Genomic DNA, 16771 nt, shown 5'->3' on the forward strand with positions numbered 1-16771 from the left:
AGTGCTTTTAAGCGAAGAAAGCCGTTGTGAAAATGTGTGCATGTGTATTTACCTTTTTTACAACAATGGGAGGGGCTTCTTTGTATACTTTGTGTGTGGAACTTCCAGTGCTACAGCGGATCTGTTGATTTAGATTATTACCACAGCTATAATAAATATACAGTGAGTAGTGTAATATAATCACTTAGAGGGTGTCCCAATAAATAGAATCTGTGTAGAGGTTTGATTGGATAACAATGTTACGAACACAACACAAAAAGATTAAAGTGTTGTGGCGCACTACATAATTAATATCCACCATCTTCCACAAAAGAGCATCTGCGTCTATGGTTGAAAGAGCTCAATTTAAAACACCCACCCAAACCTCCATACGTGTGCTTTTACCATTTTGTGGAGGGGAAACCAACACCAGAACCTCCTTACCCAGAAAAAATGGTTCAATTATGAAGGTCCAACGAAGCAGATGTGTGAGGTGAGGCTTTTAGGCTAACTGTTATCTGACAGCCTCACGAGCACCCAACATGTCTACTTCAGCATGTGAATCCCAAAGCTTATGTAACTGAACAATGAGGTGCATGTCAGAAAAAAGTGCAGGGGTGCCAATATTTTGGTCATGATTGTGTGATTATGTGCTATTGTACTGTATCAATGTCTTATAATAATAATAATAATTAAAAAAAAAAGTATCCCATGATTTATTGAATTCTCTGCAAAGGTAGATTTGGTCCCCACCATTGATTTATTCATTAATAGGGCCTGGCGGTTAAGTGCAGATGAGATTATATAAAATGATTGATATTAGCCTTTAATTTATTGGCCCTAAAATTTGTTAGCAGCCGTACAATGTGTTTTGAATATAAGCAAAACATGTATGGTTTGGTAGGTACACTTATCCATCAAAAATATTTGGTTGCAAAGGGGAATCCATCGTGTTTTTTTCCCACTCGGATGAGTTAGTTTTTTAAACAGTAAGGAAAATTGTTAGAGCACCACATCACATTTTCTCTAATGAGGGGGCATCCATTAGAAAACGTCCCTTCATTCTCACACATGCAGGGACACTCTTTACAATACTGCATCACATTTCATCCACTGCACAGGCACCCGTGTCAGACTAGCTGCCCACCTTCCTGCCACTGCTACATGCCTACAACGACTATGCTAAAATTGACATGGACTCTAAACTATCTGCAACTATAAATCTCATCACCATTAACCATCATTACTTATAAAGGAGCACATAAACTTGTTTTCTGAGCTGTGGGAGCACCCTATACAGCACTGCATCCCATTTTCTTTACTTGAAAGTAGGGGTGGCATAGAGGGCACTTCATTATCAGCACTCACCCATTGGAAGGGCACCTATAGAAGGACATTCCTTAAAACACATTATAGAATTTTCTTGATCTAGAGGGCACAAGAAGGGCCATCCTAGAGGACACTTAATCATTTTATTTGCATGTGAAAGGCAGCCAATAGGACATTTTGTCAGATTTCTGCCAATCTAAAAGGCACTTTATCAACACATTTTCAACCATGGTAGCATCAACCTGCCCCCCAGGTCCGCCATTTGTGCAGCACGTTTAATTCCTTCCCCAAGAAAACAGATTACTCCTTTTATATTATTATATTCCTTTACCAACTCTCCTGCTGCTCACCATTAGCAGCATTTCCCACAGTTTGGGTTTTCAGCGTGACAGATTGTGGGTCAGGTGCTTCTCGCCCCTATTCAAACAGCCTTCAGGCTTTCTTGGCTGTTGCATAGACTTTAGGGCCCATCTGCTGACAGAGTAGCTAACCTTTGCTAGCAGCTAGTTAGCTAGGCTCAGTCTGCTCACGTGTTTTAGCTAATGTTAGTTATGTCCACTTGTTTAAGTGCAGTCTTGTCAAGCCTGTCTCAAGCTTGTCAGATGTAATAGCAGTAACTAAGGCTGCAGTGCTAGCAGAAGGTCAGTCAGCTGATTTATCCGATCTGATGCACCATGTAGAAGAAAGAAAGCTAGTATAGCCATACAACTTTAACTTTAAGCAATAGAATAATGCCACTTGGGTCTAATATTGTATTGCCTGTGCAAGTCAGAATGGTGTACCACAGTTGTGGGTGTCTGCCATTTATTCATTGTGTGTTGCTGAGACAGCACTATCCCAGATAGCAAGCATATATCGGTCCCCTGACTCTGTAGCCTTGTAGGGAGTGCCACAAAATGTAGTGGGTTTAGCATGTTTTTGTTTACCAGAGGGTTCAATAGCAGTAATTTAAACAAACAAAAAAAAACACTTATATTAAAAGTTCAGTTCTTAATGTGGGCATGATGCCAACTTCAAAATGGCAACACAATATCAGGGGTCTATAGCTTGCAATGTTATTCACTGGAGCTTCCTCTTCTTCGGACAGTGGTGGATATAAGTTATATGGTAAGTTATAGTCAAGTCAAGCGGGCTTTTATTTCAACTACATACAGAAAACACAGTGAAACGAAACAACGTTCCTCCAGGACCATGGTGCAACATAGACACAGTGCATACAGAACACAAGTGCAACACAGTACAAGTGCAGACAGACAACACAACGCAGTACAGACAGTCTCAGTCTCTGGAGTTGAGAAGTCTGATGGCTTGGGGGAAGAAGCTATTGCAGAGTCTGGTCATGTTGGACCGGATGCTGCGGTACCTTCTTCCTGATGGCAGGAGGGAGAACAGTCTGTATGAAGGCTGGGTAGAGTCATCCACAATGCTGGTTGCTTTGCGGAAGCAGCGGGCAGTGTAAATGTCCATGACGGAGGAGAGAGAGACTCTGAGCTGACCTCTCAGCTGACCTTTATTGTGTTGAAAAGCTAGTTATGCTCTAAATAGCTCTAAATATAATTGACTGTTGGAATGTTGGCTACTTTATGATCAGTGTCCACAGCATTCACTTTGAATACGATATGACCATAAACCATTGACCGTAAATTCCACCGCAAGGGTGGAAGAAACAAACTCGTGAAAGTGGGCATAGTGAAATGAGGTGAATAGCTGGAACATTGAATGTGAAAAATCAAGCAAAGACCAGAAATCCAAGGTTTTTGTAACCCAGTTTGAAGTTTATAGGCCTCTTCCAATTCTGAAGTAGATAGAGAACCGGTCTGGGTATGACCAGCTTAAAAACTGCCTCGGGTCTTTGCTAAGCTTGCTGCTGAGTGAACAGACTCGTAAGAACTCTGATGCTAGCCAGGCGGTTGCTAATGTTAATTTTCTGAGCATGGTCTGAGCACGCTAACACAGAAGCCTACATTTCCAGGCAACAGTACTTCATGCACCACCACACTGGACTCATTTCCGGCTTGAACAAGAGAGGGCTTTTCCTATGTAAGTGCTTTCTTTTCATCTTCTAACGAACCTTCTAACCTTTTAGGCATTTGCTAGCCAGAGGCTATGCCAGAAACCAGTTCCACTCAGTTCACTTGCATGGCTAAAATCAAGACGAGCTAACATATAATGACATGGTTATGTAATGGTGCATAAGGCAGAGGGCAAAAAGGTTTATGTGTAGATGAGGGTGCGTGAGAGAGAGGGAGAGACGCCAGATAAGTTTTTCTCTGTTTTCTTCCCATTTAAGATAGTAGCCGATTCAGGCTCACCAACGTTTGGCCCTAAGAGAGATCCACATCACCAGGTTGGAGAGGCAAGTACTGGGCATTATTAGTGTGACTGGCACTACCAAGCCCTCCTTGTGCATTCTGACATCACTAATCATTTGCCTTGGCTTCACAGCCATGCTAACTTCCAACTGGCAAGTAGCTAGCTTAGCAGCAGACGCTGCCATTCTCGATGTTCAGTGATGGCCTGGTTAAGAATTTGTTGACCCTAAAGAGTGCATAGCCCAACCAAATGGGCCACAGTCCAACTTAAGGCAGCAAGATGATAAAGATAATACGACAATTATCCAGGCTTTAATTTGACGTTTAATTAACTGAGACATCATGATGATGGGGTCTCTTGCTCTCTCTTTCACCCTCTTCTTTGCCTTTACGCTTATCATGCTTTTGTTTTTTCTTTTCGCTCTCACATCTCTTTTATCTGAGGGGTGTTGGAACTCTTTTTTTTTTTTAAAAAGGGAATCCCACCCTTTTACCAAATATCTGCATAATTAAATGAGTAACTCAGAAACCTCAGGATTGTCCATATAAACAGCTCTAAACAAAGGTGTGTGTCACCACCACTGTGAAGAATTCCAGGTCTGTGAGAGGCCATTACCATTTATTTACCATTACCATTATTATCATATATATCATATATATATATATCTGCATTGGTGGAACAACATTTCTGGTCAGCAGCACTATCGTCCAATGGACATTTTGGGTCATAACCGAGGAGTCAAGACTGGTGGGCAAGATTTGTCTGGTTTCATAGAATACTTGTCACTCTGTCATCCGGCATTAATAATAGTCACGGTCACAGTCATATAACGTAACATAATCATATAATCAGTAAATGGGAAAAGAGTGCGCTCTGTAATACTGCCAGCTGTGGACAATCATTTACCAGTAAATAAGCGCAGAGAAGCCAGTATTACTTGACAGTAATATAGAGTAGTTGTGTTACCTATTTCAACAGACACATTTCTGCTCACCTAATTGTATCCGGACATGAAAAACACATCTCTGACCCCCGTTGAATGGGGTTTAAGTGATCTGATCGTAATCTGTCTAATCTTGCAATGCATTCTTGGAGGGTTTGCACCCGTGTTTTCTATTGTGGTCAAGTGAAATCTGAACGTAATGTGGTCACTGAAAATACAATACAATATACAAATACAATGCAATTTTAAAACAGCATCTAGGGGCAGATTGAGACATTTCATCCAGTATGTTTTGGTTTCACATTGCAATTTATCGAGCATGCTAAAAAATTTGGCATGATATATCTACATCCTATCATCCCCTATACTTTACTATAATTGGTTTGTAGAGGGACGTGCATCTGATATGGGCATGTTGTCAATTCAGGTAGCCTTTTCCACTGTACTGCTAATATTATGGCATTACAAATGGCCGGGCTTGTCACTGACAGTCACTGACAGATATAATATATAAACCGCAGCTCGTTTTTACTCTTTTCTGGTTCTTTTTCTTATCCAAAATTCCAAAGCAGCCACAAAAAAATTATTTTCACACTGCAAGCAAATTCAACTATGGTTCAGTTTTACCAAACTTTGATCCTTCGGCCTAGACTGTGTACTGTGGTCCGAGACACCTTCACACCAGCTGTTTTGGTTATTTCGGACCAAGCTAAAATCTCTGAATGTCCAGACCAAACAAGGTAGGTGTGAAAGCACCATATGAACAGTTAACCAGTTCAAACCAAACCACTCCGACTTTATTTACATCTCCAACAGTGGAATTACCATTTATGGCCACGTAAGACCTTAGAACGCTACACCCTAAATCTTCATAAAGTGATCTTCATCCACCCCCCCCCCCCCTTTCCATCCACAAGCCGCAGAAATATCCCAGCTCAACAAGTGGAAAACAAAATCACATTTCGAAACACTGAACAATAAAAGCACACTGAAATGACTCTGTGATGTCTTTGGGTGTTGGGTTTGCCTGGCTGCGCTTCTCCCTCCCTTTGTCCCTCCTTTCTCCGTCCCCTCTCCCTCCTCTTCTTTCTCCTCCCACTCCCACCCCTTGCCTTCTCTGAGTCATGTCAGGAGAGTGTAAGAACATCATCTTCTTCTCTATCTCTTTCTTCTCTTCCTACTCTACACACATACACAGACTCTTCTCTGCTCACCTGCTAACAACAGTTATTTTTTCCTTCACACACACACACACACACACACACACACACACACTCACACACACACACTCACACACACATACTCCGAGGACCCTCCAGCGTCCTTGTGCTGAGTTTCTAGGTGGAGGGAGTTTGGTTCCCTCTCCCGTTCGCCTTTCACCATTCCGCCGTGCGGGGAGAGCTCCGCGCTGGCGGCCCCGCCCCTCTCCCGCCTCAGCCTGGGACGGAAGACCCTGCTGGGGGCCGCAGCCGCCGTCATGTTGCTTCTCATTTTGGTGGTGCTGATCCCCGTCCTGGTCAGCTCAGTGGGTGGCAGCGAGGACGCTGGGCGCTACGAGATGCTGGGCACCTGCCGCATGGTCTGCGACCCGTACCTGGACAAAGCGGGTGGCACAACAGCCGGTGCCATGGGTACGGCTGTCACACACATCCAGGCAGAGGCTGAGGCCCTGTCTGATCACAGCATGGGCCCTCCACTCCCCACCTATGCCCACGGTCCACAGGGCAGGCCAGGACGACCGGGAAAGCCCGGGCCTCCTGGACCTCCAGGACCCGCGGGACCACCTGGTGAGCCAGGTCCGCCGGGCCCCGTGGGGCCACCGGGAGAAAAGAATGAGGTAGGACAGCCTGGGATCTTCTCCTTGGGTGGCAGGGCTGCGACAGGCATCAGCACTGCCACCTACACATTGGGGCCCCGTGTGGCATTCTATGCAGGCCTGCGGAACCCACAAGAAGGCTACGAAATTCTGAGGTTCGATGATGTTGTCACCAACATCGGGAATAACTACGACGGCTCATCGGGGAAGTTTGTGTGCAAGGTGCCTGGGACGTACTTCTTTACCTACAATGTCCTGATGAGGGGTGGAGACGGGACAAGCATGTGGGCGGATCTTCTGAAGAATGGACAGGTGAGGGTTCAGTGCCGTTGCTTCACTTTTTAACAGGTGCTCTATAGAACAGGTACTAAACTACTTTTTGGGCATGAATGCTGTCACTGAGGTGCATTTTCAGGACCTATTCTACACATTCTAGTGGTAATCTTAACTTTGTAAGTCCTTTTATTAGGACAAGGCTATTTAAAGTGTTAGACCCTACATATTATTTTGTACTGTTGAGGGTACATTTCCATGATTTGGAACACATACCTGTGTAGTACCTAGTCAGATATGAGAAAACCTGGGGAAATCATTCTATGGAAAGTTGGATTTAAATACCTTGTTAAATTCTACAGAAGCTTTACCTTCTTAAATCTAGAAGCCTGAGAAGAACCCCTGAAACCAAATAATTGGCACCTATAAATATACATATACAAATATACATATAAACAGACAATAAAGACTGAAACAGCTACATGGTGGATAGACAGACTGACCAAAAATATACAAAAAAACATCACAACATCATGAGTATAAGAGTCGTACCCAGTCATATCCCATCTGTCCAGACAGAGGATGTTAAGTTTTCTCGTTCTGTAATGAAACGCTCAAGGGAATCTGAACGCTGCAGTAGAACCGTGTGTGGCGCCACAAACACCACTGGAGTTATCTTTTAGAAGACGTTGAGCAGTGTCACTACATATTTTGCTGCGTACTCTACTGAGCGTAAACAGAAGTGAGAGCTTATGAGGTTTCACTGAACCAAAGGCTTTCCCCGCAGGACAAGCCATGAACAGTATGTTTACTTGTGTGTGTGTGTTTTATGTGTCCTTGACTTCTGGCTTCCCTTACAATGTCATCCTGAATCAATAGCTTTCTTAAACACATACAGTCCCCCATATACACACACATACATAAACACGCTCAGCCAGTGAATCAGCAAGGCAACAACAGGGATTGTGGGTCTATGCATACATGCCTGTACTAACATATACTTATTATATACATTATGCATGGATGTAAAATACAAACTTTTACTAAACATTTTACTAAACAAAATGCTCTGTAACACTAACCATAATCAAATATGCAAAAATGTCACTTTTCATGCTAGTGTAGACGTCTTTTTTAAGAACATCTGACCATCATAAGTGCAGAAAGATAAGCCCACTAGTGCACACACACATAATACACACAGAGCAGCAATGTTAGTGTGACAGACAGCACTGTTGATGCCAAAAGCTGTTTTAGAACATTAGCGTGACGGCAACAACACCTGTCAAGTGCTAAAAGCGCAAACTAAACAAGACCAACAGAAAAACGCTGCAAACCAACAGCCATTTAAACACAGTCTAGATGGAAATCTCCACAGAACTGCAGGAAACATTCAGACAAAATAACAAACGAATAAAATAACAAAATACTACATAACCACAGTATTCAGAGAATAGCATAGTGTAATATAGATGGTGATCTTTGAATATGCTGCAGTCAAACAGTCATATAAATACACCATTTTTTTAATTTTCTTAAGAGTTGGGAACAAATGAAGGTGACTCAGAGTGGAAAAAGGGGGAACAAAGGAGTGTGTTAACCCTAGAAAATGTAATATTATGTATAACATGTTGGCAACACATTTTGACAGCGACTGAAATATATGAATTTTAAACCAGGAGCACTCACAAACCCAAATGGAATTCTTTTGTACTCTGTCAAGCCTATTTCCTTTTTTTAAATTGATTTACAAATACAAAGACAGACAAAAGTGAGTCTTACAACATTTGAAATGACTACATTACATTAAAATATCCAGCATACAATAACCATCACTCTAATATAGCATGCTTTGATAAGTGTAAAATGGATGCAGAACATAATGTTGTGCAAATGAGCAGGAGGTATCTATTAGTATGGTACTGATTTCATGTCTTTATTATGGAAAGTGTGGTCAACATGAAATTGTATGGAGATGCAGGTTTTGTATGTTTAGTTCTGACACACTGGATTAAAAATGCAATTATAAAGATTAGGAGGTTAAAAGGCAGAATGTTATCTTTCAACATACAAAGTTAAGGTAGTAAACCCTAAGCTTATGCGTTTACATACACCACCATGTTTGGTTGGTTTTAATAATATAAAAACAATTTAGGTTTAGATAAATGTATACAATAAATACATAGTAAAAGTATTTTTTCAGAAAAAAAGAAGAAAAAACATTTAGTAATGTCAGCTGTGTCCAGGCAGATGCACATATCTCTACTTTACCAATTAACTAAAAAAGGTGTAAAACATTAGAAATGAAGATAATGTTTTGAATGCCTTAAAAAAAGATTAAGCTATTTAAGTACTTGCAATATTGGTGTCTAATTTGTATATTGTGCAGAAGTTATTAAGTGATTACAAACTTTTGAATGGTAGTATAAGGTAAATTATTATAAAAGGTGATTAAAATAAAAATTAAATATTGTCTGTCAGGTAAAGCCAAGCTCAGATCTCCAAAAGTTACATTAATAAATGGAGCATTCCTATTTATTCATTCATCATCACTGTCTGACACAATGTACAGAAAAACTGCCAGATTCACATTATTTCCATAAGTATTGTATGATTTTGTATGACAGCAATATGTTACAATATGTGTACACATGTGAGGGTGTGTGTGTGTGTATGTGTGTGTGTGTTTGTTTGTTTTTTGCGTGTAATCTAATGCAGCGGCCATATGTGTAGAGAAGTTACATGGGACCTCACAGCCATATCAGCTGATCTAGAACCTGTCAAAACCATAGATGTGTCACATGTATACTAAGGCACTGATAAACAGCGTAAAATGCAATAACTCGTCTGTGTGTGTGTGTGCTGTGTGTTGACCTTGAGTGCTTTAAGCACTAATCCACACTGATCTACCACTCACACACAAACAAACATGTGCACACACACACACAGTGCATGCTGGTTGAGTCAGCAATGTTACTCATGTTAAAGAGAGAGAAGGATGAGGCGGCCTGCAGGGACAGAGTCTCCTCGCCTGACTGATACACTGACATTTCCCGCACTTCTCTCTCTGACTGTTAACCAGAGACCTTCTGAAAAACTACCGTTCCTGCCCGAGCAGATAACACCTCGCTCTGCCCAGCACGCCAGCAAATGACAAAACACTCTCACTCTCAGTTTCAGTCACAGATCTATGGTTTTGTTGGCTTTATTAATTATGTAATGATATTTGACCAAAGTAGTGACAGTAATTCATGTGTGTATTTATACACTCAAACTCATACATCTACACACACGACTCGACTACACGACTACATCTTAGTCTCTATATCTCTCTACACCTCAATCAGAGTCAGATTCAATCTCCCTACATCTCAATCTCTCTTTCACTGTCTCTGTCTCTCTCTCTCTCTCTCTCTCCCTCTTTCCTCTCTACAACCCTCTCTACCGCTGCAATTTTCCCTTTCTCTCTACATATCAATCTCTCTTTCAGTATCTTTCTCTCTCTCTCTCTAAATATATATATATATATATATATATATATATATATATATATATATATATCGCTACATCTTAATATGTCTATATTTTAATCTCGCTCTCCCTCCACATCAAACATTTTCGTACAGTATTTCTCTCTCTCTCTCTACATCTCAGTATATATAAATATCAGCACTGTCCAATAAAAAAACATGCATCTCCAAAAATGTTCTGAACTTTGAATGGACCTCAGTACAACATGAGTTCATTCCCAAGTCATTTAGAGCATTGCTATTGGTCCATTCATCTAGATGTTTTTCCACAGTGTTCAGAGCAGCTACAGGGTTCAAACAATGGAGTAAACTTAAAAACAACAAAAGTAGAGAGACATGTTTTTCATCAGGACACTGGACTTCACCGCTATTCTCTTTTTCTCTGTATCTCAAGCTCTGATTGTACATCTCATACAGACATACGTCGCTTTCTCTCTCAATCAAGGTAGCTTTACTGGCCTATAGTGCTGCATTTGTATTGCCAACAAATACACAGTTTGAGAATTGGGAAAGAAATTGATTAGAATACAGTCTGGAGTAGATCAGTTCAAACCAATAAACAGCTTCAGCATTAACATTAACTAAAATTCTCTCTCTTTCTCTCTCTCTCCATCAGATTGAAAAAAGCTTCATTGGCAACTGCAATTAATAACGTAATAAAATAATAATGTTACTATAGCAGTGTAAGAAAGCAGAAGAAAAAAAATCAAGCATGAAGCATGATTCATTCATTTATATGTGTGTGTGTGCGTGTGCATGTGTGCATGTGTACATATTGTACGCTCAAATAGAAACCTAACATAACACCTAACACTCTCACCTCACACTCTCTCTGTCTCTCGCTGCAGGTCAGAGCAAGTGCTATAGCTCAGGATCAGGACCAGAGTTATGATTACGCCTCGAACACGGTCATTCTGCATCTGGACCCCGGAGACGAAATCTTCATCAAGCTGGACGGAGGCAAAGCCCACGGCGGCAACAGCAACAAGTACAGCACCTTCACCGGCTTCATCCTCTACTCTGATTAGGGGCAGAGGTCAAAAGGTCACGAGGCAGAAAATGGTCAGGGCTCATGATTATATAAAGCGAGGACATTTCAGTGTCTTGATCTCCACAGTGAGAGAGAGAGAGAGAGAGAGAAAGAGGACTTGGCTGATCTTCTGCTTACAGCACTGACTTCAGAGCTCAGTTTCGACCAGGCTGAGCACAACCGAGGCTCAGCAGCTAAAGGGATGCATGTGGGTTTTTTTTAGGGGGGTTTTGTTCCCCTCCTCTTCTAAACCAATGCTTTAATTTTGTCATTGGGACAGACTGTCACATCTAGTCGATTGATTAAGTTGTATTATTTATTTTAGTATTGTTTTTTATTGACTTGTTTGTTTATTTTTGGTCATTTGTTTACTTGTTTGTTTAATTGTTTATTTATTTATTTATTTAACTGCTATTTTTGTATTCACTCCTCTGTTCATTCATTTGCTCACTTCCTCTTGTTTTTTATTCAGCCATTCTCTCCACTGTTTGTACACACTTCATGCCTATATCTGTCAAACCCACCGTTATCCTCTAGCTTAGTCTATCAGGTTTCAAAAAGCAGCCATGACAGCACAAACCCCGGAAGAGCGGTCTCGGAGACTTGCACAGTAGATCAGCAAAGCTCTATTTGTCTCTCTCTTATCCACTCATATTTTCTCTGGGAGTGCTATTTTCGCCGTGTGACCGAGCCACAAGCACAGGGTTTTTCTGTTTCTGGACGGTAGCCATGGAGCGATGGTCAAGCCAAGTTGCATTTAGCCATTTCATAAAGATATTTGTCTCTGTATGAGTGTTCGTGTCTCGTCTTTGAATCTGCGGTGATATGTGTCGTGTGTAATAACTGACCTTATGAGAAATTATATCCAGAACATTATGAGATTGGTGTGTCCAACCGATTCTGAATTCAATGTGGAAAAGCGCCCTGGTCCTGATGCTCCATCCAAAACCATAGCATTTATATCAGTATCTGTGATTAAAAAAAAAATGGATGTGGAAATATCGGCTTATGAGTCCTTAAAACCTTGTAATGTGTGGTTTTGAAGAAAAACAAACAAAGAAAAAAAAAAACAACAACTAATGCTTAGGGAAAGAGGGCAATCCCCAGAACAGTGGCTACTCACTGCGTGGTCTACTGTGAGAGGACAAGATGAAAGAGATTATTTAAAAGCTCCAGTCAGGAATTGCTGAAACCGCACCACAGGTCTTTGCTCTGGGATGGAAAAGATGGATAGGAAAGATGGTGGCGTTACTTATCTGGCTGATGCATATCCCTGGCGTTAATTACTTTTAACCTGGCAGTTAATTGCTGGGCAAAAACACAAGAGGTTGGCCTATCGAGAGAAAGCCGTCCATCAAATTAAAGAGAAAGGCCAGTCGCTACCAGTGGTGCAACTAGGATCTTATGGTCCTCAGGCCAAAATGAGTAGTATCCCCTACACAACTTTAACATTTGTGAATAAATAAATTAATTGATTAATTAATTAATAAATTGTTGTAAAATGTAATTTGTCAATGTTTCCTCTTAACCAAGCTTCTGCTCCAATTATTAGAACAGGTTATGATAGTTACATGGATCCTGGGTATTAAATAAGTCAAGACTGGGTCTACACTGATGGTAGTAACACACTGGTCATTATTCTGGCTAAACATCACAACCTCCTATAGCCTACAAATGCAGCCATTCCTGATTGGAGTTGTTAAGGGAATCTGTAATCCATCATAAGCTTCTGTAAATTATACTGTTGGTGTAGCGGGGCCTGAAAACTTGTGCGTCAACAGGTGGTCTACATCAGAGGACCTACCCTGCACATTTCAGTGGTTGCCACATGACCTTCAATTTAGGTAGGCCTTGTTAATTAGTGCATTAGCTGGATCAGGTGCATTGGGAGCAGGAAAACCACTAAAATGTGCAGGGCTGGGGTTGGGAATCACTGGTCTACACTGGTCTGTAAATGTATACCTATTAAGTGGCACTGGTGGCACCAAGGAGGCACTGCAGCTACTGCTGAAATATGCTTGGGTATCCAAAACAACCTGTGCAACCATTCCTGATTGGGGTTGTTGAGAGTCTGTGATCCATCCTATGCTTCTGGATACATCTATGTAAACTATACTTTTGCTAATAAAAGGAGATTTTCTAACAAACAGTGTTCCTCAAATGGATAAAGCACTTTTATTAGCTACCAGCTCTTTGTGTTGTTTAGGTTGCCAAGAAAGTATGGATTGGAACAATTCATCCCTTTAAAAAAACAGCAAGAGGCCATCAGAAAGACAGAGAGAAAGAGAGGGAGAGGGAGAGAGCGAGAGAAGGGCTTCAGATTGATTATCCTGATTGCAAAACAGAGGGACATAAGAAGGGAGAGACACATTGCGGCTAAATATAAAGGGCGTGAAATATCAAATGACCGGAGGGCTAGTGCCCTCTCACAATCAAAAGAGATCAGCGTCTGTTTCAAATCAGCGAGAGGGAGGGAGAGAGAGAGAGTTTTGGAGTGGCATGAGAGATAAGCAGAGGGAAGAGGGCTGCAGTGAGCGAGTTCTCTGAAGGAGGAGGCGAGGGTTGCAGAAATGGGAATTCCTGCTGAAACAGGTAATGCTTCATTTGCGGCCTCTGAACACCCGCAGACAACCAGCCAACGTCCGCCCAATTCACAATCGTGACTCATAAGCCAAGAGTTGAGTTAAGTGTTTAGGCTCCACATTCTCACAAAGGCATTTCATGTCCGTCCTGCAGCCTGAAATATAACAGGAAATCAATGCACACACACTCACCAGCCACTTTATTAGAAACCCCGGACTTGTACCTCAACCATGGCAGTATACAGTGTAAAACTGTAGCCAACCTCTACACTTTACACTGGCCACTTTATTAGAAACCCTGTACTTATACCTCAACCTTGGCAGTATACAGTGTGAAACTGTAGCCAATCTCTGTGGTCCATCAAACTGTGGGCAACATCTACACTCTACACTGGCCACTTTATTAGAAACCCTGGACTTGTACCTCAACCTTGGCAGTATACAGTGTGAAACTGTAGCCAATCTTTGTGGTCAATCAAACTATGGTCAACCTCTACAAGATCTTCAAAGGACAAGCAGGGCTGAAGGCTCTCATTAGAACCATTAGTAGGAGCTCACCTCATACACTTTGTTGACAAAAGTTTTGGGACATCTGCTCATTGATGTTTTTTTCTGAACTCACGGGTATTAAAAATATTTTGTCCTGCTTTTGCTGGAGTAACTGTCTCTAATGTCCAGAGAAGAAGGCTTTCTACTGCATTTTGGAGCATTGCTGTGAGGATTTGATTGCATAACAAGATTGTTTGTGACGTCAGGATGCTGGATGACCACCATCCCACCTCATCGTAAACTCCCCAACTTATCCCAAAAGTGCTTGTTGGAGCACCAACCTTCATTCCAGAGAACAAAGTTCCACTGCACCACAGCTCAATGCTGTGGGACTTAATATCCCTTTGGTCCATCCCTGGACCAAACTAACAATTCCAGAACACCAGGGCCGACTAAGTGGAGGCTCGCTAAGCCGCCAAATGTTGAGAATTGTACTGTAGGATTGGTTTAGACTAGAATCGATCAGACTGGATTAGTTTAGACTGGAATCGATCAGACTAGGCTGGGTCGGACTGGGTCAGACTGGCCTGGAATGGACTGGATATGGTCTGACTAGACTAGGCTGCCCGTGATCAACTAAGCTGTGCCCGTGTATGATTTTCTGTCTGCACATGAATAAACTCCAACGCTAAAGATCCAGTCTCCTGACTCCTGAATCTGCCTCCTGTATGCCGGATTTCTCACAGCGGTGCGTTAGCCCTTGTTCTAGATAGCTCAGCTACTCCCCAGCAACTGAAAGTACATGTTCCTGGCACTGCCAGTGGGCCGGCGGACCTCATTATGTGGCCACTGAGGGGATGTGAAAGGTTGCTGTATGATAAGAAACCTCTCTGTAATTACCTGCTAATATAATTCATAGTATAAAGTAGGGTTAACTGTTTATGATGGATTCCTATCCAGTCTCCCTTTCTTCAAACAGCACAACTCTCAAGATGAGACAGAAGGAATTTCTGGTAGCGTAGACGTTGTGTAATCCAATTATGTTGTGGCTAGTTGTCTGTGAGCTGGACAAGAAGAGCAGGTGTAAGACTACATCGAGCAAAAGATACAGAGTGTGGGGTCACACCTTGCTGACAGGACTGACACAATACCTCCACCAGACTCAATTAACGAGCTGTGAGATGTTCCTGAGGAGAACACACACACACACACACACACATATACGCACACATCGTTAGCAAGGAGAGGTTGGCCCATCCATCAGTACTTTCTTGTTTCCTCTGAGGGCATGGGAGTGTTTTCTCAAATTAGCAATTTCACTTCAACACAGACACACACACACACATACACACACAGAGAAATATCAGGATGTCAACACTGACAGACAAAAACAACCTACAGATTGGATGACTGACAGGAGAGACGATGAACCCACTGCAACCCCAATGGCCTTCTCAAACTCGCTGAGAGATTGACACACAATGAGTTCCAAAAGTATTTCAAGGGTTTTTTTGATGCACTCCAGTACTTTGGTGTCTACAGTGCCTGTAGGGATCCATTTGACAACTTTTAAGCTTCCATGTCTTTAGAAAACTATTTCCACCTAAAGTCTTGGTTAGACACGTTGGCACCCTGGCAGTGATCACGCTAGCAATTTGCACTATATAGTGTAACCATTAACTGGGTAAGCCTTTCTGTTCAGAAAAAAATGTGGATAACTTGATAAAATACATGTTTTCCTGGTTGAAAATATACACTAAGTTCATTTGCTAGTTCTGATCATGCCATCAGCATGTGATAATATGGGAAACGATTATAAGAGAGGCAGGAAGACCTCGGAGAACTTTGGGTTGGAGTTCGAGGGGTTTAAGATTTCTGCTTTGTGGTTGAAGGCTTAAGAGATATGACACAGTTATGGTTAGGATTGTGAACAAGGTAGAGATGGAATGGTTATAGGATGTTAGATTGGCAGAAGGAGCATGGTCGTCCTCCCAAAAATACAGTTTATTAACTAAAAGGTGCAAGTGTTCGGTAAATTGTCTAGTAGTAGTGCATTAGTTGACATAGTAATTAGCTAAAGGCCTATGAGGTGTTGTAGGCCTGTCAGCTACTTCAGTTTAGTTGTGGTTGTCCCATTTTAACATAGATGCCCTCCAGCCAAACTATGTCCTTTACCCATTTGCTCAATGTAAGGATGTGGTCAAATCCATCTTTGTTGAGTTCAAGAAAAGCCAAAGACTACGACTAATAAAGAACAAGTCAAGATTGTGTCCAAGCCTTACTAACTCAAATGTGTCTATTTTCTTATCCAACTGGCTTAAGCACAAACAGGAAACCAATAAACATGACCTAGAAAAGGCAAAGTACTACAATTCTACATCACTACCTATAGGCTGAACATTTCTAATGTACCAATAATTGGATTATCACTGGCGCAGATGGAGGGAGATTGATAAGCTGATCCCTGGTCATGCCACAGCTGTCCAA

At 41.7% G+C, this 16771-nt stretch overlaps 1 protein-coding gene across 1 annotated transcript; it reads left to right on the forward strand.

Annotated features, from left to right (window-relative positions):
- The first annotated feature begins 5753 nt into the window (after nucleotides 1-5753).
- On the forward strand, nucleotides 5754-13338 carry LOC140555645 (C1q-related factor-like). The gene is made up of 2 exons (XM_072678928.1): nucleotides 5754-6692; nucleotides 11032-13338. Exons 1-2 carry the CDS (start codon nucleotides 6042-6044, stop codon nucleotides 11209-11211), a joined length of 831 nt encoding a protein of 276 aa, XP_072535029.1. The 5' UTR covers nucleotides 5754-6041; the 3' UTR covers nucleotides 11212-13338.
- The last annotated feature ends 3433 nt before the right edge of the window (nucleotides 13339-16771 follow it).

This window comes from Salminus brasiliensis, chromosome 5, assembly GCF_030463535.1.
Source record: "Salminus brasiliensis chromosome 5, fSalBra1.hap2, whole genome shotgun sequence".
Taxonomy (NCBI): Eukaryota; Metazoa; Chordata; class Actinopteri; order Characiformes; family Bryconidae; genus Salminus; species Salminus brasiliensis.